The 21,583-nt window shown below is 41.7% G+C and overlaps 1 protein-coding gene across 3 annotated transcripts in view; it reads right to left on the bottom strand.

Annotated features, from left to right (window-relative positions):
- The window catches only part of GRTP1 (growth hormone regulated TBC protein 1), a 39,263-nt gene extending 25,935 nt beyond the window's left edge, over window positions 1-13,328 (bottom strand). The window contains exons 1-4 of one of the 3 annotated variants that reach the window (XM_063392742.1): window positions 13,244-13,328; window positions 12,200-12,253; window positions 9,983-10,134; window positions 3,833-3,991 (exon numbers count right to left, since the gene is read on the bottom strand). In XM_063392742.1, the coding sequence (XP_063248812.1) occupies window positions 3,833-3,938 (106 nt within the window). In that variant the 5' untranslated portion in view covers window positions 3,939-3,991; window positions 9,983-10,134; window positions 12,200-12,253; window positions 13,244-13,328. Of the gene's footprint in view, window positions 1-3,832; window positions 3,992-9,982; window positions 10,135-11,600; window positions 11,835-12,199; window positions 12,254-13,243 lie in introns of those variants that run through there. The other 2 variants (XM_063392741.1, XM_063392743.1) reach the window with 2 other exon arrangements.
- Between the last annotated feature and the right edge of the window lie 8,255 nt (window positions 13,329-21,583).

Here is a 21,583-nt window from a genome sequence, read left to right as displayed (position 1 = left end):
AAGGCCAAGTTTGTCATTAACCAAAGTCAGAAAAATTGAGCCTCACAAACCCCCACTACCAAGTAACAGTTCAAGAGCTTTCACCAATCAGGGTTAGGATTTCCTACAAAAGAACAATATTGTTACTGTATAAATCTGAGAAGCATATGCATAAATCTCCTTCATCTCCAAAAGATGATACCAGAATTAGAGAAATTACAGAAAAGAATAGCAACAAGGAAGATCAAAGATATAAAATGGCTACCATACATAGCATAAACCTAGGGGGCTAAAAGCTCCTTAGTTTGGAGGCAGATGCTTAACAGCATCGAGACACCACAAATCTGCAAAATCATGAGCATGGTAAACACCATGAAAAAGGAGCAGCCAGAAGGGGTTTTGTGAATTTTTTCCCCATCCAGCATTATTAGGTACAAACATGCAGTATATGTCTTGGCAACTCTCCAAACAGCAGATAACTGGAGACTGGGAAAAACATTCTGAGGAAGTGTCACTACACACTTTAGTCCTCCAGTTCTCCCTTCAGCTGTTCTGGTAGACCAAAGACCAGATGAGGCAGATGTTTGGCTATGACCAGAAAGGGCTCCTCTTACAGAGAGCCACAAGAGCTGACAATGCTCTTCTTCCTCCTCCTGTATGGTTAAATGCTTTAAACTCACCTGAAAATTCTCAGCTTCCACTCACAGCTTTAGAGAAGCTTCTTAGTGCTTTGATAGTAAAATACTCCCTGTCTCCAGTGAAATGGCAATGACCACTGTTTGAATTACTTCTCTGAACTCATCATAAACTCAACTAAGATCCTGCAACTATCTTCCAGTCCACAGTCAGATCCTTATGCCAGCTGTCACACAGCACAGCTCAGGCTCTGGGACTAACTGGTGAGTATCAAATCACAGGTTTCACATCACCTATAATTCCTCCTCATGAAATGCAAGAGTGGAAACACAGATTGTCTGCATGTACATGCCTGAGCACTTGCAGACACAGACACACTTCTGTCCAAATGTGTGTTTTTTCAATGGAGAGAAAAGACAAGATACAAGAGCTAAAATTCAGAATGGCCCAGCCTATTCTAGGCTTCCTTGGAGTAAGCTCCTAAGGGGAGCTTACTCCAAGGAAGCTCCAACTTACACTCCATTCTTTTCACATCCAGCATGTACCTTCTGCGTTAGGACAGTCACTTTTTTATCTTACAACATCATTTGTCCTACTACACTTTCCTATAACAGGACATGAAAAACAAAATGGTTGGAATGCATGCCCTTCTAAGCGTATATGTAAACTAAGACACAAAAATTAGACACCTGCATTCTTTAAGCTCCTTTTTAATGGTTAGAGTTAGAAAAGCCTGTTCCCTCCTACATTTTTCTTAAAAAAACCAAAAATGTTTGAACAGCAAATACCATATAAAACAAAGTAGCAATAAACCTCATCAGTTCAGAATTAGAAAGTTAAAGGGCAAAAATGGGGAAAGAACAGATTACGGATTTAATTAGCTGAAAGACTTCCATTGCTATTACTAATCAGATTTTTCTTTAAAGATTAGACCATTTCTTCACATGGTCTACCTGCCCTTTTTAACCTGATTATACCGCATTAAAGACTTTCCCATATGAAAACTAGTTTCAAACATACATGAAAATTGTTTGCAGCTTCTGGGCATGTGAAAGAAAGAGGACAGACTGGCTCTTATGCATGTTAAATTGAATTTGAAATAAAGTCTTTGGTTGGCCTTGTCCTCCTGCCCCTCTCCCAGGAAAAAAGGAAAAAGTGTGATTACTGTTCTCTGGTTGATAAACCCCAGCACTGTGCTGGGCTGTAACTGTAGAGCTGTGGGAATAAATACCACACAGTTGCCTGAAAATTCTGGAAACTGCAAACATGAAAGTGAACAACACATGATTCCACATCTTACCCTGCTTTATTATTAAAAACCACCACAGAAATGGGAAAACAACACTTGAAGAAACAAAAAGTCAGGCAACAATTCACACTAAAACAGTCCTCAGCCAAAGCCCACTACAAAAAGTGCAGTCAACAGGAGCACAAGTTCATTAAACACACTAACCACAAAGTTTACATTCACCTTAAGTACTTTGCTCCTTTCATCCCTCCTATGTCCACGTCAGTTCTTCCTTTCTGAAGGAGGAGTGTCTGAGGTTTTCATTACATTTTTCCCCTCCAATAAAGTCCCAATAAAGTCTTCCAAGCCATGTTTCTTTATCTTTCCCCTCACTTGCTCCATGTTAATTTTCTCTTCTGCAGTTTTCCAATCAATGCAGTAGCTCTTCCGAAACTTTATTTCCTCCATAGCTCATAAACAGATCTTTATCACCTCCCAGTATTTTTCCTCCCCCACAAAAATATTTTTATTTCATTTTAACCTGTGTGGAAAGCCACCTACTGACCCTTCATGTCTTTGTCTAGTACTGGAAAAAAAGTTGTTTTCAACTTTCTCTTGCAGCAATTTTACCCCAATTGAACAATTTGATGCTTCTCCAGACCCTTACCAAGGTGGGCTTCAGAAAGTCGTCTTACTAGCTCCCTCTGTGTTCCTAACAAGAGCTCTATTGTTTCTAGTTCTAAGGAGGATATAAGCCTGCAGATTTCTGGCTAATGTCCATATTCATAGGAGCATGAATTTTATGCTCCAAAATGCCTTACTAAGGCGTGTAGTCCCAAAAGCCCAAAGTACTGCAGTTGCAGGGAAAGGCAGAGAAGAAACTCTGCATAAACCAAAAGTGTTTGGAGGCTTCTCCAACTTGAATAAAAATCCATAAAGCCCAAACTTTAAGTACCTGGTTTTTGCAAGAGGAAAGACAACCTGCCTTTCTAACCAAATAACCTCAGCATTGTTCCAGAGCAGGGCCCAACCTCTTGACATTTTAATTGGGCCATTCAGCCAATATCAGCTGAATATCACAAAGGCTCTGCTGTAGCAGGTTCCAGGACAAGTATCAGTTACATCAAACTCCTGCTTGTTTGTCCTCACCTACCGCCTTTTTGCTCCCAGTGGGCCAGCCTGAGGTCTGGTTGCCCTTAAACCCTGCTATCACTGATCAGTGTTCACAGAAAGCACACATGGAAACGGATTAGTAGAGGAGGGGTGTTTCACCTCCCACATTTCTCCCAGGGATTTAGATTTGATGTTTAATATTTTATGCATCAAGTGGATTCCCCCGCCTCTCAGTTTATCAAATTCCTTTTTAAAGCAGTTCATACTTCTAACCTCTGCAGTACAGTAACAAGTGTCACAACTCTTCTGAACCTGCACTGTGGCAAATTAGATTCAGTGTCTTTGGTTCTTATGTTACAAGAAACAATTGCTCCTCATTCATCCTCTTTGCACTATGTATAATTCATATAAACCTATCAAGAGCTTTTTCTTATCACTCTTCTTACTCAACCTGAAATCCTAGCATACTCCACCTGCCTCATACAGGCCTCTGTACCATATCTTCAACAATCCCTGCTGCTTCTCCAGTGTCCTATGGGACAGAATTAGGAGAAACAGACTCAAAGGCAGGTGTCATACCTCCAAGTTACAACTCTTCAATCACTTAGATGACATTGTAATGTTTTCTAGTTTATTCTTTGTCAAATAATTTCCTTAATGCTTTCCTTAACGCATTCCTTAATGCTTTTAACCACGTGATGAACTTGGAAAGATCTGTGCTGTTAAAGAGCTTATGGCTAATCTAATTTAAGTGTTAATTCAGCACTTAAACCACTACTACAGAAACATTAAGTTTTCCATGACATAACTTGATCTCTAACACTTAAGGATATAGGATGGATAAATAGAGATAAATAGCATTATCAAGAGAATAACCTGTTTTGATTGCTTCAAGCAGCTTGGCATTCTTCTCTCCTTCAAGCAGTCTGTGGTAATACCCAGGGTTTTGTTCCATGTTGGCTTGGGCCCCACTCACAATCATCCAGACCAATGCACGGTGTTCATTGGGGATGCCTTTCCTGATATATCTCTTCACTGCAAGACAAGAAGTTTGGTTTTGTTTATTCATTTTTAAATAAATTTTTTTAAATCCATATGTATTATTCTTTTTTAAATGAGCAGCCTGAAGTTAAGAAGTCATAGGAAAACTCTTGACTGGAGATTATATTTTCTCTCCTATGCAACCATTTTAGAATAAACATTTACTTCTTAGCTGCACAATATATTTTAGATTCACTTCTAAGTTCTTGTCACTCAGACTCCCCCCTCAGATCTTCAGACTCAGGTTTTCCTCCCTCCTCTTTTCCCTTGTTAGAATTTTGAATCCTTTCCTATTCTGCTTTTCTGGATGGAGATCCAACAAGCAGCAATGTTCCTCCTTGATCTTTATCCTTTTTCATTCAGACAAGCACTGACTTGACTTTTCCTACATCACCAGTGGCCTCTGACACGATGGCTCTGCCAATTCAGCTCTAACATCAATGGCCATGCTACCATAACCCTGAGGGTCAGCTTAGCACCTGAAATACAGCAGAATCTGAGGAATATGAAATACGTGCCTCCTGGCTAAATGAGCCCCGGAAGAACTGGAGATGTGAGTGAGCAGCAGATGACTTTTTCCTAGAATAACTGTGCAAGCCTTTTCAAATCTAAAGTAGCTCTTATCTCCTGCATCATTTTCATCATAAGGGTGTGCTTCAGGGTTTTTTTTAAGCAGATGATTCAGTGTAAATAACTATGATGCAAGATTACAGGAAGAAGCATCAGGCTAATGACAATGCAAGCAGTTTCCTCCTGGGAATGGTATGAAAAATATTGATAAGGAGTCAATGCTGCTTATGGGTACATAATCCTAAATCAGCAGTACCTTTTCTGACCCCAAAAGACAGCTGAATGTTTGAGATTCTTCTCCTTTTTTCAGGGAGAAGAAAATGACAAATAAAACAGACATTTCATACTAAATGAATCATGTTGTATCAATAAAAGCATCAACTTCTCCTCTCTAAATTTTATGGGACTCAAATCTAAGTAGGGATTTTTATTCCACCCACACAATATCACTACCTAGCCAGGTTTCATTGAATCACACAGTTCTGTAATAAATGCTGCCTAAATTAAAGGCCTTAAAAACAGCAGAGTGAAGCAAGATTGTACAACTCAGCCAGACACCTTCTAAATACATTCCACCTAATTACAGCTGCCTATCCTTTAGAACCCAAAGCTGTTTCCCTCGTGTCACCCAACATAAACATGCACATATAATGAGCATTTCACCCACATAAAATCTGGTGTTTTCTCTCAAAGAAACATATTTGTAACAAATGCCTGGTCTTCAGGGTACAGTTTTTGTTTAGCTTTTCAATGAGGATTTATATTACGGGTTACAGACTCTACCATTCTAGCTGTAAAATTACCTTAACTACAACCTTCTTTTAGACTGGAAATGATTCACTTGTTTCCATGGTGGTTTAATAATCTCCACCTCATCTTTTTTACAAGATTTTGAACTCTCATGCTCAAGAAATCCTATAAATTGACATAGCAAATACAGAAATGACTATCAAGAACCAGTCCCATTTAGGTTAACAAGAGACATTCAGATGAGCCTAGAAACAAACTTACTAGTTAAAATACTGGATTATCACATATTAACACATAATCCCAATGGTATTTTTTTCTGGAAGAATTGTAAATTCTGTAAGCATAGCCAACAGATATCCAACAACACACATTAAAGAGAAGTGGACAAGCCTTTGACAGTGGCACAAGGGGAAAGCAGCGTGGAGCACAGCACACATTCATTATTCCTCAGTCATCGTTCTCATGGCAATAGAAGCCAGGGGCTTGTATCACCCCAAGTGACTACTGACCCAGCTCCCTCACTCCCTGAGGAATGCAAAAGCCCTTTTTGCATTGTGCTATTTTTTCTCACACCATTACCTGCAAACTGGCATTGAGAAGCAGCAAAGTAGTTTTGAAAAGAAGGACAGCTGCAGTTGAATATATATTATTTATATATGTAGATAGACATAGATATGTTCTATATATAGAATTGTGTTTATACAAATAGGCTCTCTTCCACTTCACTCTTGGGGAACTAAGAAGCCCATAACAACAGTTCACACTGCAGAATATCCTCCCACTGTAGCATCTGAGCAGCTTTCCCAGATGAAGCCACATCATGCATGGGTCTCCACCCACACATCTAATGGCTCTTATAAACTAAGGGGTTGATCTCAAAAGTAGCACTGTTGGATACCCCCAAGCCCCAAGTACTACACACAGAATCACTCCCAGGGCAATCATAGTATGTGGTCTAAATTCTAGGACATACATAGGTAAGAAATATCTTGATGTAAAATCTTTGCCTCTGTTCATTAACAAAATATGAAACATCCATTTCCAAGAAACCCTCCCCTCCCTTAATAATTCAATTGCCTCTGACACTGACACTTTGTGCCAGTTTCACAAGTTTAAAGTCACACTTTATGAATGAGGTTTCCTTTCTACAAGAAAAAACAGCTACCTGATAGGGTAGCAGTCTAACAGTGATGATAAATACCCAAAGTATCTTCAAGAGAAAAATAAGCAGATATAACATTTCTCTGTACACTGCTTATAATAACACTTAATGTACAGTACTTATAATAATAAGATGTAAAAATACCTAATTTCAACCTGTCTGTCCTTGTTTGATGGTAGAATATGAAAGTTTTTGAGACTTCTGCTTCAAGGTAAGTGTTGTATTGCCTTTTCCCCCATTAATATTGTTTCACTGTACAGCATAGACTCAGTTTATGTAGCAAAAAACCCCCAAACATTTAAAACCAATAATTATCTCATCTCAAAAATATTAGAAGAGTGTGATTTTGAGAAGCATCTGCACTTCTACCTTTTCAGGTACTAACAATTACTGTTGAATGTTGAGGAAATAAACCTGGGCCCTAGAAGAAAAATTCTATAAAAGAGTTGGAAACGGCATACAAAGAACTGAAAGCTTTATTTCACTAATACATAACAGAAGAAACAGAGCACATAAGTGATGGAAATGTTAAAGTTCCAGTCAAACTGACTTTCATTCTGCCAAGCCCTGTGCTGGAACAGAAATGCTTGTGTTATAACCACTGTTTAATACATTTACTTTTCACTGTATTTTATCAAAGATCAGAAAGTGTCATCTGCTACTGGTCACTTTTGACTAGTACACCAACAGCCAAAATCTTTTGTGTAGCATGATTTTGGCCAGAATTGGGATAGTTTGAGCAATTATGTCAGACAGTTTCTTGCCCACCTGTAAACAAAACAGGGCAGAAAGCTATATCTTGGTCCCATAAAGATAGAACTGAATGAAACAAGGAAAAAATTAGGAGGATCTCAGTAGTGGCAGAGGGAGAGAGAGACAGAAGGAGGACAAGTGACAAATATTGATTATAAACTCTCATGTGCAGTGGAAAAAAGGTGAAGATGGGGGGAGAATACCAGAAAAATAACAAAAAGGAAGAGACTGGAGAATGAGTGAAAGGAATTGTCACCCAAATTCCCATGACCCACCCTACCAGCAGGCTGCAATACAGAACAACAGAATGCACTGGTCAATTACCATTGTTAAAATGTAATCTAATTATTTTTCCTTATAGTGGAACAGAATTATATATATATATACAAACCACCCTGGATATAAGGCAGACTCAGTAGCATGTGAACATGCTGCATTTCCAAACTGGAAAATTAACACAAGTCATCACTTCTTCCTGTTCCCCTGGGCAGAAATTAGGAGCTTCTCTGTGTGTAGACAAATGGGTGTGGAACTACTGAGATACCACACACACACTGTCTCTCTCATACCTACTCACAGCAGGACACACATTGGTGCACAGCTACTGTGTTTGGGGAGGGAAGTGGAAAATCAAATATTCTTCTCAGTTCTAGCTTATGGCAGAGCCAGCAGCTCTGAGCAAAGCTTCACAGCAATGAAGTCAGGTCCTGGAGGAGGAGGGAAATTCAGTGGATAACCAGCATAGTTCTGCTATTTGCCTGCAAGGAAATCACTGCATAATCATCTTGCAAGATAAAGCACACACCTGCTGACACAATTCCATGTGTATGTCACAGACTTCAATCTTAATACTGAAATGAGAAGGAATGTATTTAAAAATCATTATTTGCACAGGTCAACCTTTCACTCTCCTCCTCTGAGGTATCAGATAAGGTTAATGCAGAAAGCTTTTTGTAACAGCTCTGCATCTACACTCAGACTACATTTCCTCAATATTACTTATTCCTGTCACTCTCCCTGGAATTACATGTGTGTGAGAATCCACAGTCTACAAATCCAAGTATCTTCAGCAAAAGTCAGTAGCAGCAAAGATGATGCACCAGTCCACAAGGACCTGTGACAGTCCAGAGCCATTGCCTGTGTCCCCTCAGTGGATTTACAGAACCTCAGTCTCCACAAAGAGCAGCCTGCTGGAGACAATCAAGGCCACGGTAAAGGCTGTTGCCATCATGTGCCCAGTGGGGCAGCATGACCATGGGTTCTGAAGCCTGGTGGACAAGCTGAGAGATTTGGTCAAAGTTTTGGCTCCAAAATAAGACCAGAGGCATTTCCCACTGCTAGTATCACAGTAACATTCTGCTTCTAAAATGCTAGAACTGGGAACACAAAGAAAGAGAAGCTAAATGAACTCACAGAAATTGCTAAAAGCTGCCACTGTTACCACTCACACATTAAGAGAAGGGTATGAATCAAAACTGAGATTATTTCTCCACAACTAGAAGTTCTGCAGAATCTCAAAATCCTCACTAATTCAAAATGGCACAAAGTTACCACTACATTCAAACTTGACACCCCAAACAAAAGCGTCTTTGCATTTGTAAGAAAAATAAGATAGTAGAAGTAGATACTTTCTACTTAGCAGCATATGATCTAGCAGTTATAGCTCAAACCTACATTTTCTGGAATTTCACACCCTTAAAACAGACATCTGTACACAAAATACACTGTTATATTTAAAATGTCTCACTAGTTATCATCCCATTACAGGTGCCAAGGAAAAAAACAACCTCAAAAGAACAAAACCACCAGAATCACCAGCCAAAGGCTGCACCTGGAGCACAGCTCTAAATACTTTACATATGTTACAATGTCTGAATGATCTTTGCTTAGTTTTTCCTCAACATACTCAATTTTTCCTTAACATACTTAAGAAAACTCTGCCCAACTCCAGGAGACACCCAAAGAGAAAACAACCTAATTAACACCATTTAGAGCAAACAGGAAAATTTAAATGCTTATATGAAAACATAACCCAGAGAGAGTGGGAGGAAATGCCACCCTCTAGTTCCACATGATTCCCTTACACCTTCTGACTCTCTCCATTTATTTCTACCTGTATCTCTTGCAAGATAAAACATTACTAGAGATTTTCATGCACTTTGAAGCAGACATCAGCATTTTATCCAATGCATCAGTCCCTGCATTAATCTTACTTTCTTCACTTCATAAGGCATTTATCATCAGTTCTTTGAATACACTTTTTTAGCTGCATGGTGAAAGGAGGATAAGGAGAGCTGGAAATCTCAGCAGCTTAAAGAAATGTAAAAGAGGCAGTAACTGAGAGCCCTAACATCCCGATCCTGATCCCTGGGGTTCAAGACAGCATCCTCTACATAATCTCATGTCTTTTTAAAGAGAGCACAGAGTACAACACAGCTAACAGCTGCAAAAGGGCATCTTGGAGTGCCAGCGGCCACAATAGCTGTGTTGCAGATATAACAAGATATTCGTTTGCTGAAGAGGGATTACTCTCTTACCTTACTTTGGAAGGTTTAAATGAAATCCCTCTAAAAACTAATAATAATAATAATAATAATAATTAAGAAGACAAAGAAGAAGAAGCATGCTTGCTTATACATTATTACTGTTTATACTGCTGGTTTTCATTTGAAGACAGAGACCATATTCAACACAAACCTATTGAATCCTAACATAATGCATTAATACCTATAAAGAGGCATGAAGCTCACCTTTTAAACTCTTCTGTATACTGTTATTCCCCTTTAGGAGCTTGGACCATTTTATTGCCCTTCTAGTGAGTACCACTAGGTATCTGGAAAAGAATGCTTCATAGGATGCATAATCAAAGTCTTCTGGCCTTTCAAACCCATATGGATCAACCCTACAAAATAAAATAAAAATAATGTTTCTACATACCTACAGCTGAAGAAAAAAAAAGGCAAGTATGCTTTAAATAACTTCCAGCTGCTATTTCTAAAAGCAGCTTAAGACTCTCTCCTCCCAGCAAAAACCTACTTTACACAAACTGTTACACTCCATTTAGCACATCAAAGCTGTTTAAGTAAATTAATTTAAATATGCACTGTTCAATCAGTTTCACAGATTTCACTGGTTTTTTAAGTAAGGCATTTTTGGAGCAAAGGACCCATTGTGTGCAAAACTGATACAAAATGATGGCCACATAAAAGTCTGGGAGGTATTTTTCTCCATAACACAGGTGAACAGTTAAAAAATATAAGGTATTGCACAACAGCTCCAATATGGCCTGAATTCTCTTTCCAGACAGTTATGTGCAGAAAAATGACAACAGAAAGTACAAGTGTAACAAGTTACAAAGGTTATTTTTTAAATGGGTAATTTCTGAAATTATCTTCATGAAAACATACAACGTGAAAAAAGACAAATCCTTGTGTCAATCTACGTTCTTCATATGTAGTACCAAAATGTAATTTTATTATCTTTTACAATTGTTCAGTGTTACAGCACATTATCTCAGGCAGCACAATAAGGACAGTATCAGAACTGCATGGCTGATTCTGTTCTGACATATCAACTCACTTTGCTAAATTAGATTTAAGGCAACTTCCCAGGGTGCTCCATACCTGCAATATCCCACCTGAGTACAGGACATTAATGGGCTTCGCAGGAGTTAAACACGCAGAGGGATCTATCCAGTCAGACAAGACAGACCTCGGGATTTAACTTCCCAAAACACTGCCTGTTTCATTCATGGCGAAGGAATTTGGCCATGGAGAAGCACTGGCACAGCCTTGGGAAAACCGGCTCACGGGAGCGTCACAGGTAGTAAAGCATGAATCAGATGAGGGACAATTAAATATTCAGACCTCAAATTGTTATTACATTGTTGGCTGTTTAGAAGAACCGCCTTAGTATTCATGTACTCCTCAGATCTGACACCAAAACCACAGGTGTAAAAAGCCACGACCCTCCGACACAGGTTTCTCTGAAGACCCAGAACATGGAAACACACACACACAAAGCCCCCTCACACGTCCATGAACACACATCTCTTATTTACCACTGCGACTGCCCAAGCAGCAAGTACAGACTAATTTCATGCTCCACTCCATTCCTAAGGCAGAAAGGGAAAAACACAAAGAAGGAGGACGCGGGGTTTTAGGGAAGCCACCTTCCCCGGCTGCCCTCGGGCAGGGAAGGTCGCGGCGGGCGGGGGCTGCCCTCAGCCGCCAGCCGCGCCGGGGCCGCTCTGTGGGGGCTTCTCCCGGCCGCAGCCCCGGCAGGGCCGGCTCCGAGCGCTCGGCGAGCACAGCCCGCCCTCGCTGCGCGGCCGGCGCGCTCCCAGCTCAGCCCTGTGCCCAGCCCTACCTGTACGCCCAGTCCCGCCCGTCCTCTCGCCTCGCCATCGGCCGCCCCGCTGGCCCCCGCCGGGAGGGCGCTCCCCAGGCCGAGCAGCGCCGCGGCCGCGGCCCCGCGCCGAGCTCCGGCTCCCCAGTTCAACTCTCCGCCGCCCTGCGAGGGGCGGGGGCGGCCGCCGGGCCCGCCCCGTGCCCGGGCCGGCAGCGGGCAGGCAGGGCAGGACAGGCAGGCAGGGCGGGCAGGGCAGGACAGGCAGGGAGGGAGGGAGGGCAGGGGAGAGGAGGGCAGGGCAGGGCAGGGCAGGGCAGGGCAGGGCAGGGCAGGGCAGGCAGGGAGGGAGGGAGGGCAGGGCAGGCAGGGAGGGAGGGAGGGCAGGGCAGGCAGGCAGGGCGGGCAGGGCAAGGCAGGCAGGACAGGGAGGGAGCGCAGGGCAGGGCAGGCAGAGCAGCTCCGCGGCCGCGGGGCTGGCCCGCCTCCCCTGCCCGGCCGGCCCGGCTGGGAGACGCGGGTCTGATGCTGATCCCGCCTTAGATTTGTGCATTTCACAGTTCGCTCACATCTCGGGGGGAAAAAAAATCAAATGTTTTAACACGATGGAAATGTCTTACTAGTACGGAGGGAGAGTGGTTTCAGGTGTAGCTCTTCAAACCCAAGGAATTTCCCTATAACCAAGAAGAAGAGGTGGTTGTGTTATTATTTAAATTTGCTTGGTTGGTTTGACTTTTTTCCCCCTCAATTCGTCACAATCTTCTTTTTAATTTCCCCAAATTGTTCATTACAGTCATAATCACAGAACCACAGAATATTCTGAGTTGAAAGATGGATCCGCAAGGATCACAAAAAGCCCAGCCCCTGACTCTGCAGAGGACACCCCAAGAGTCACACCATGTGTGCGAGAGCATTAGATCCAAAAGCTCTCGAACTCTGTCAGCCTTGGTGCTGCGACCACTTCCCTGGGGAGCCTGTGCCAGTGCCCAGCCACCCTCTGGGTAAAGAACCTTTTTCCAACGCACTGAAATATTGCCAGCTTCAACTTCTGCTGATTAATTTCCACCATAAACTAACATTCATTTAGATATGATTTTAATAAATGGTAGATTGTAAAAAAATGAGGAGTAATAATACAGAACATTATACCAAAAAAAATTGGCTTCCCCATTTCCAGAATCCACCTCTAAAATTAGCACACTGTTCTTCATCTTTAAAGGTCTCCAATAAAGCTTGAAGCCCTCAAGGACTCAGCCCTACCTGACTGCCAGCAGCTTAATTCATAACACACTGCGAATCAGAAGGGAGAGAGCAAAATTATATCCCTGCTTGTCCTTTTTTGAATCAAGCTCTGACTTTGCACCCAGCAAAGTGCTTGGAAAATTACAGCTACTGCTGGGGAAACATTATCTTGTTCAGCCAGCAAGTAAGAGTTGCTGCAGACAACAGATGGGATTTCACAAGGGAGATCAACAGTTGCTCCAGCACACTCTTCAGGAAAGCTACCTTCCCTCTGCAGGATCACAGGCAATCACCCACACAGAGATGTAAAAGTAGTTCGGCTCCAATGGCAAGGAAAAGAAAATAAAGAGGTTTGAACTTGGTTTAACTGCCATTGCAGTGCTGTGAAGATTTGTGATTGTTCAGCAAAACATCATTATTACCTTTTTTTCGCGGGGGCCGGGAGGGAACTCTGTGCTTCAGCGGGCATAGGGCTGCTCCTGCAGGAGGGCGGTGCTGCTCGAATTACTGTGCGGCATCACGAACCCGCTGGGGCTCCGGCAGGAGCGGAGCGTGATCGCCGCCCGGCCCGGGAGAGCCGCTGGGGCTGCGCCAAGCCGCGCTTGACTCGCCGCCAGCGCTGCCTTGGCGGAGCGTGGGCACAGGCACACGCAGCAAACAGCTCTGCCCAGCGAGACGGCCACAGACTCACCGAAAATCCTTGGCAGGGGTGTGAATAGGAGGCAACGTTGGCCCACGGAAGAAAAGAAGGAAGTCTCAGTTAAGCAGAATATCCTTTTCTCCTCTAAATCTGAAATCATAGGCTTGTTAGGTAGTGGAGTTGTACCTCATCTGTCAACATCAGGCCCTTTGGTGTGTATGCCCTTTAAAATGGATGCATCAGAAGTTCCCTGCAAACAGCAGATTGTTTCTGTGATTAATTAAGGTACATCTGCTGTGCATCAAGGGTAGCCTTGTGCATAGCACAGTGTACTTTTACTCAAGCCTCAAATGTTATGAACAGTTTCTCTTGCTCTAACACAAATACAACTATGTGGCTGACTCAGATTTATGCTTCTTACACACAAAAGCTCCCACTAAGAATGCTTAAGTTATTAATTGACTAATAGAAATAATTCCTAAATTTCAGCACAATATTTGGATCCCCATATTCTGTCTGATAATACAAGCCAGCCCACTGTCTGGCAGGACAGAATACCTTGGTTGTCCTTCCTGGGGTATCAATGCTGCTCTCTTCTGGGCAGATGATATCATGTTGCTTTTAAAGGCATTCAAAGAAACTAATGCATAAACCCTCCTATCTGAAAACTGCTTTGATGTGTGATCAGCAGAAAAGGATACTATTTACTTTTGATCCTTTACTTCTGAAGGAGCTGGTGACTGTGGCAGAGTGCAAAAGGGTAGGCTTAGCTGGCGTTCAGACCAGTGAAGCTCACAGCCTTCCTATCTGCCACCTGGTGCAAAAGAAAATATACTTTATATAACATCTTCCCCACCCCCTTTTTGCATCTGAACCTTATCCCTGAAGTTTTTATGTTATGGTGAACGTGTTTGCTAGAAATTCTGATCATTCTTCTCCCAGAGTAAAATAGTGACTTTCTTAAAATAGTGACTTCCCTTTAAGGGTAGGCATTTAGACATGTTCCCTGCAAAGGCAGATGAAGACGTGTTTCACTGGCTGAGGCATTCAGAGCTTCGCTTGTCTCATATCCTGCATTTTAGTGCACAAGGCCTCCCTTCTTGTGTTTGCAGAGCAGTTGCTAAATAAAAAATACCAGGATGATTCTCAGCCTTATCAGGAATTATTCTGGAGTGGCTTTATGCTTCCTAACACAGTGACGTGTGCTATGTCACCTACATTTGTTGTATCAGCAGTGCTGAAATGTGGTCCAGCTCCTTATATACCACCCCAGAGCCATTGTTACTCTTAAGGCCAGAAGTGGAGAAGGAGCACAAGGAGAAATTCCTTAATAATATTTTTGCTAGAAGTATATCTTTGAATGCTGTGGGAACCATAAGGATTCTTTATCCATTCAAAAATGGAAGAAATATATTTATTATTTTGCATATCAGATATGTGTCTGGGGTTTTTTTCCCCAAGGTTTTTTTTTGCTGGCTTCAGGGAAGCCAAAGAATAGAAATTGTTAGGGAAAGAGAAGCACCATAGGACTGAGAAAGAATAAGGTGTGTGTGAATATAGGTGTACATGGATATTGTGTGCCTAATATTTTTAAAACAGCACGGGTGAATCTGTTCACAAGAAATACCAGCAAGAAGCACCATTTCCAGAAAAGGTGGCAGCTTTGCTTTTTCAGATCCAGACAGGAATTTAAACTTTTAAAAAAACCTTAACTGCTTCCAAGATGGTTTAATAGCCCCTGTTTAAAAAAATATGAATGCAGCAGCATTGAAGAAGAGATAAAAAGATAATTCTCACTACTGACTGGGTGCTATAGTATCCTAAGTAAGGAATGAAATTCCCACAGCATACGTGGCTTCCCTAGCTCATGTGATTTTCCATACAGCCACTCATCTTTGTGTTTGTATGTAGTTAACCATGCCACACAAGAGTACCCTGCTTCCTTGGAGCTACTTTCCCATGACCCGAAATAAATCTGCTGTCCATACTTGGGGAAAACTGTTAAAGTTAAGTAGATTTGGCAGTCTAGAATATCCAGTAAGAAGAAAACATATGTGTGTGTGTGTGTATGTCACTGTTTGTCTGTATTCTAACATAGACACCATGTGCTGCAGGACCAGACAACTCATTCAGCTAATGAGGTTAAGGAATGCAACCATCACATCCAGATGCCTTTAATTCCTGTTACAACCAGCTACCCACCAAATTTAGTCAATCCTCATCTACATATGGCTCTCAAGCCATAATGAAATGTAATGAAATGCTGAACTCACTCCATGTTTTTGTCCCAGCAAATTGCATCATGTTTACATAATTGTAGTCTGCGGGTCTGATTAAACCTGTTCACGTGAATTGTTCCATCGGCATTCACTGAACTTTAGAACAGACTGCATAGCAAGGACAGAAATGTATTTTTATGAGGTAATTTCCACTGTTCCCTAAAGGCTTCACAGCTCCATGTCTGTGCAGGTTACTAGCTGTTAGGACAAGTGACATCCACGTGTAGTCTGGGAACCGCTAGTATTTTGATTATTCTCGGTATGACTGTGGCCCCGGGAGTCAAAGCATACTGATAAGAGCATCTATAAAAAGGAGCTCTAAAGCTTGCTGTGTAGCACTGCAGCTGCCTGGAGAATCAACATTACCCATGGAAACCTCTGCAGAAAGGTTTCTGCACTCAGCTGCCATCCTCCAGCTGCGTCAGAAAAGAAGGCTCAAGGCTGTAAGTGACAATACTAGAAACAGCAGGGGAAGAGAAATTATATGGTAGCGCTGTTGGTGTGAAAAACAGCAAAATTATATGTCAAAAATGATATGGGAAAGACACTTAAACATTATTAGGAGGAAGCATTCCTAAGGCAGGGACAAGGGTGTCCTCAGGAAAAAGGTCAGTAGCTATCACAGATCAGTAACCCAACAGTGTGGAACTGAGTAGAGCAGGAGAGAAATTAATGAATCTGCCTTAGGTCAAGCTGCAACTCTGTAAAACGTGTTTGTTATTCAACTGACAGAGCAAAGTATTTTCTAGATGGCTTTTTTCTGTTTATCTTGTTTTTCCTTATCTACTTGAATGATCGTGAAGGGTTTGCTGAAAGCCCTGTAAATCAGAATGATGATGTTTACCTTCCTGGCTGCATGAGCACAAGGCTTATAACTGAACTTTGAAATTTCATAGGGAGACACGATTGGCAAGATTGGAGATTATTAACTCCTTACTTGTCCCATCCCCTTTTCTTTCTTATCCCCAGTTGTGAAGGTACCCTGCCTGGCAAATCTGGTATGTCAAATATCTACTCATTAGGGATGGGGTTTAATTCAGATGTTCTCTGTCTACTATGATTTCACATTTGGTCCTAGTTGGGAAAAGTTAAGGCAAACCTCCTCCTGGCCTTTGATGGCTTCTGCATTAGGTTTCCTATGCAAGGACTCTCATCTCAGTTTTCTCAAGTAGTATCCCAGTCAGTAAGAAACAGGAAGAGTTATCATTACAGATCTTTAAATACAGTATTTGCAGGTAAATATGTGGTCTTAGCTTGAAGAACATTAGCTATTTCACTTAGCTGTCTCTATGCAGTTAGGTATTTCTCAAAAAATAGTGCATTAAATAAAAAAATCCTTAAAGTTACAACAAGATTTGGTGTAAAGAGAAGAAGGTGTATCTACCAACTCAGAAACAGACATCAATTTCACACATGGAATAAAGATGGGTTTTGTAGGAGCACAGATGTGAAGTTTCTGTAATTAAATACTATTTTATAATGCATACATACAGGGGTACTTAGTTTAAGTCAGATCAGCAAATTCCCTTTCTGTGAGTTCCAAGCTTTGAAGTGCTGAACTCTGCAAAAGGTAATGTGCTCCCAAGCAGGCTGTTCTTCACCATAGTTTTCCACACGTTTATTCCCTACACGTATTTCAAACTCACAGCCTGAAAGAAAAAGAAGTTTTGTGGAAACCTAAAACTAGGTTTGACAGCAAGAGTGAATGAAGCTTCTTGGAACTGCAAGGTTATAGCAACAACCATCCGTACAGACATGCCTCAGTATTTACATGGGATCAGGATATCAGCTGAAGTATCATGTTTTTAAATTCCTTTGGAAGAGAAGAAACTGTGATTGCAACATCTAGGATCAAATTGTTATTTTTTTCTGACTTACTTTGTCAGGTTACAAATTACATCACATGACTAATACTGGAGGAAAAATTACATTCTCATTTTGTGTTTATTTGCAGATAAGTGTTCCTAGTACTATGACAAACTGGTACATTGTCAAAATTGAAATAATTTAATTTTTCTTTTTCATATTTCAGGTATTTCTGATACTGTTCTTTCCCATTTTAGAGTAACATATATATTATTAACACATATTCTGCTCATGAAATATATTACATGTGGCTGCTCTGTCTCTCACATGGCATTTCTTTTTTTGTGTTACAAAAGCAGAGATGGGAGCTATACATTAAAGCAGGCCAGACCATAAATGTGAAAGTATAGTCACAGTTTTACTTCATATCTGAGTACTCAGGGAAAGTAAACATGAAGGAGCTGCAAGTAGAACAAAAGCAAGTTCAGCCTTCCACCTGGTAGAAAAAAAATCGGCTGGTGCATTGGATACTGAGCAGAACAATGCAGAATTTCCCCCCTGCACATTACAGGATCAATTATTGCTCACAGCAACGTTGCAAATCTAGCATCTCTATGCAAGCTGAGAATCAAATGGTCAGATACTAGGTGGATGGACACCTTGCTGAGAACTTCCTCAGATTCACCCAGAGCTTCAGAAAAGAAAAAAAGAAGGGAAAAAAAAAAAGAAAAAAAAGAAGAAAAAAAGAAAAAAAAAAGACAGAAAAAGAGGGGACTCTTGGAAGTCCTCTTCAAGGGAGAACTCAGCTTTCAAACTGCATGCAATATACATGAGCATGACTGGGACTTATTCTGTGTGGAAAAACACTGTAGTTATTCGATTGCACTGGCTGATTTTAGAGTTCTGCTGTGTGGTTACTACAAGGGGTGGTCAGAGTTCACGGTGTAGGTTCTAGCATGAAGCAAATGCAGGATTAGGAAGGTGTTGTATTTCCCACAGCAATGATAGTACGTCCCTGACAATACCTTTCATATTCCCAGGAGAGAAAGCTAATGCTGGTCCCTGCAGTCAGGCTTATGTAGTGATAATAAACAGTACTTAAAAACCTCACAGTTGCTGTCAAGGGTCTTCACAAAGGGTCATTTGTAATGAAATAAAAGCTCTGGTGGACTGATTTCCGGGAAGAATTAACAATTAGGTATCACTTACACGAGAATCTATGTCTGGCTTTAGCTTTTCAATGGTCTGATTTGCTGCTCCAGCACCCTTCAGTAAATACATTTTCCTGTGCACTTATTGGCAATTTGCACTCCCCTGACTCACAAAGCTACCTGCAGTTGTCTGGGTCCAGCCTGCATTTAACATTCTTGCTAAACAATTTTAAATACCAGTGGAGTAGCATCAAATAATATTTGACAAATTTGCAGCAGATGATTACAAGGACCAAAGCTGTGAATGCTGAAATATTGACAATAAGGATGATGCAAGATGCTTATCTTTCTATTTTGCCACTAAAAAACGCAAAGGCATCTTGGATCTCTTCCCTGAACATACATACTGCAATACAGTAATTGTGTTGATGGCCTGTACTATTAAAGATGGGTAAAAATATTTAGAAGAGACAGAATATGTCTTTGACAAATGTGAGGAGAGATGAGGCAAGACACCACAGAGAACCACTGCACCAGGGTTTGTGCAGCTCTAATTTGAACATGACTATTTTTAGAAGACCTGTTGTACATACCAACAACACTAATGACTGCCGGACGAGACAACCGTGTTCCTAAAGCCAGTGACATCATGTGCAGCTCTCAGGATTAAACTAAGCATGGGTTTGGCGAAAAGTAATAAAAAGTATATTCTTTTTATTTCAATCAAATTGAATTATGCTTTTATTTTACCTCTCTTTTCCTTTCAGTAATTAGTCCTGAGAGTAGTTTTACAGCCTTTAGTTCTACTATCTAATAGAGTTAATGACTTTTCTACAAAATTCGGACTTTTTATGTTTTGTGTGTGTTATGGACAGAAACCACGATTTCCTTTTGCCTTCATTTTATTGCTATTCTGTGATCCTTCTAAGATTTTGAGAAGCAGATAATCCCTACAATGAAACCTGTCTCCCCCGTTACTAAATGGTGAGAAGGGCAGAGAAGAAGACTCTGTAATCTCTGACAGGAGACATGTGAACACATTTGCCATATAGACTCACATTTGTAAGAGGGGCATCCTGAGCTGACCCAGAATAAGGGAGGAATTGCAGGGTAAAATTCAGTCTGCCTTTGCCAAGGGCATCTTTCTTATCGCTGTTTACTACTAGCAAGCTGTTCACGCACAGATCTACCCACAGTCCTGAATGATAATGTTCATAAGTGATAAAGCAGCCTCATTAGAAAAGTTTCTGACTGGTAGTGGTGTCTGGGGAATGCAAGTTGAGTGAAAAGCAGCAGGGAGTCAGAGAGAGCACTTTGATCTATGCCTGCAGCAGAGTAACACCCAAAGAAATCACTGTGCAGACACTATCAGTGAATGTCAAAAGGGCCTTGAAGTAAATCATGGAGGACTTGATTGTTGATCTCAGCAAAATACCATCCAGACCTTGTCGGCTGTAGCAGATGGAAAGAAAGAGTCAGAACCTACAAAATGCAAGGGCTCCAATTAGGCAAAGCCACTTAGTTGTTGGTTCATGCTCAATGCAGGTACTGAGCCCACTGCAGGCACAACGTAGAATCAAGAATCTTAGTGTCACCAAAACTGTGGGAATCAAAGAAACTCTCCAGCACCATATTTTCAGTATGTGCAATGGAAATCTTTGCATCTGACAAGAGTATCAGAGCATCATTTCTGTTGGCAATGACCTTTAAGATCATTGAGTCCAACCATTAATCCAGCACTGCCAAATCCACCTTTTGCCCTTAAGTGGCAGAACTTTACGGAAATTACAGGGCGGGGAGGGAGGGGCTCCGAACAAACCAGTCTTCCTTTCAGTCCTGCACAACCACATCATCTAAATGACAACAAATCCTGGGCTTATTTTTGTCCACAGTAATCTGGAAAAGCAGTTGAAGGATTTCCATCCTATAAAATATAAGAGTACACTCTGTGCCAACTGGTAATAGGGCTTTATGACCTCCATAATCTGGTACTCCTAAGTCCCTGTGGCAACTTCACTTTCAACTGAGCCTGGAAGCCCTGTGTGCATTGGGAAAGGCAGAGGTTATGACATAAAATGTCTTGCAGCAAGGAAAGGAGGTTTAGTCAGCCAAAATGGCTGTGTTTTATCAGCCAAAAAGTGCTGTGTGTGCAAAGGGAATGCCCCCAGGCTGGTGAAATATGTTGTGGAGGTATTGCCTCTGCTCCCCTTAGCTTTGCCCACATGACTCACAAACTGTTGTGGGGTCAAAGACAAAGTATTAAAATCTAGGAATGAAAGAGAGTCTCTGGATTGCGGGAGGGAGGAGTTACAGAGTGCTGCTCTTTGCAACATGCTCTTCTGGGCATAAATCAAGGTTTCTCTTTGTTACCACAGCCTTTGCTGTGCATTTCCCCTTCCCTGGTACTGTAGGAGCCTCCACACCCTTCTGTGCTGCCCAGCTGCTCCTTATCATGGAGAGCAGCCCGGCAGCAGCCCCAGGACAGCTCCTGTCATGGCAGCAGTTCTGCAGCACTGGGAGTTGGATGAGCAGAGGGAAAGCCATGAGCATTTAAATACACTCATGGATGTGTCCAGGTTCTTTCAAAACCCACCCATTCCCTTGGGCAAGTGGGGGACAGTGATGGCAGTGGCAGAGCAAGAGGAGGTTGCTCTTTGTATGAGGTTTCGGATGGGGCTGCATTACAGAACACAGCTCTCATGGTCTTGTAGCTTGTAGAGATGAAGAAGATGGCAGAACGCCTTGGTGCAAATATAACAGGCCTGGCTTGTTTGCTGTGCATTTGTGGTCTGATAGCTGAGTGCCAGATGTCCTTCTGCCATGCTGGAAATGTTGGGTGGGATCCTGCTACCTGCTTTGTAGCAGTAGCACCACCTGCCTGTCCCT

The sequence above is a fragment of the Prinia subflava genome, chromosome 3 (genome assembly GCF_021018805.1).
Source record: "Prinia subflava isolate CZ2003 ecotype Zambia chromosome 3, Cam_Psub_1.2, whole genome shotgun sequence".
In the NCBI taxonomy this organism is placed as follows: domain Eukaryota; kingdom Metazoa; phylum Chordata; class Aves; order Passeriformes; family Cisticolidae; genus Prinia; species Prinia subflava.
Note: the sequence above shows the minus strand (reverse complement) of the source record. Positions and strands in the feature narration are given on the sequence as shown.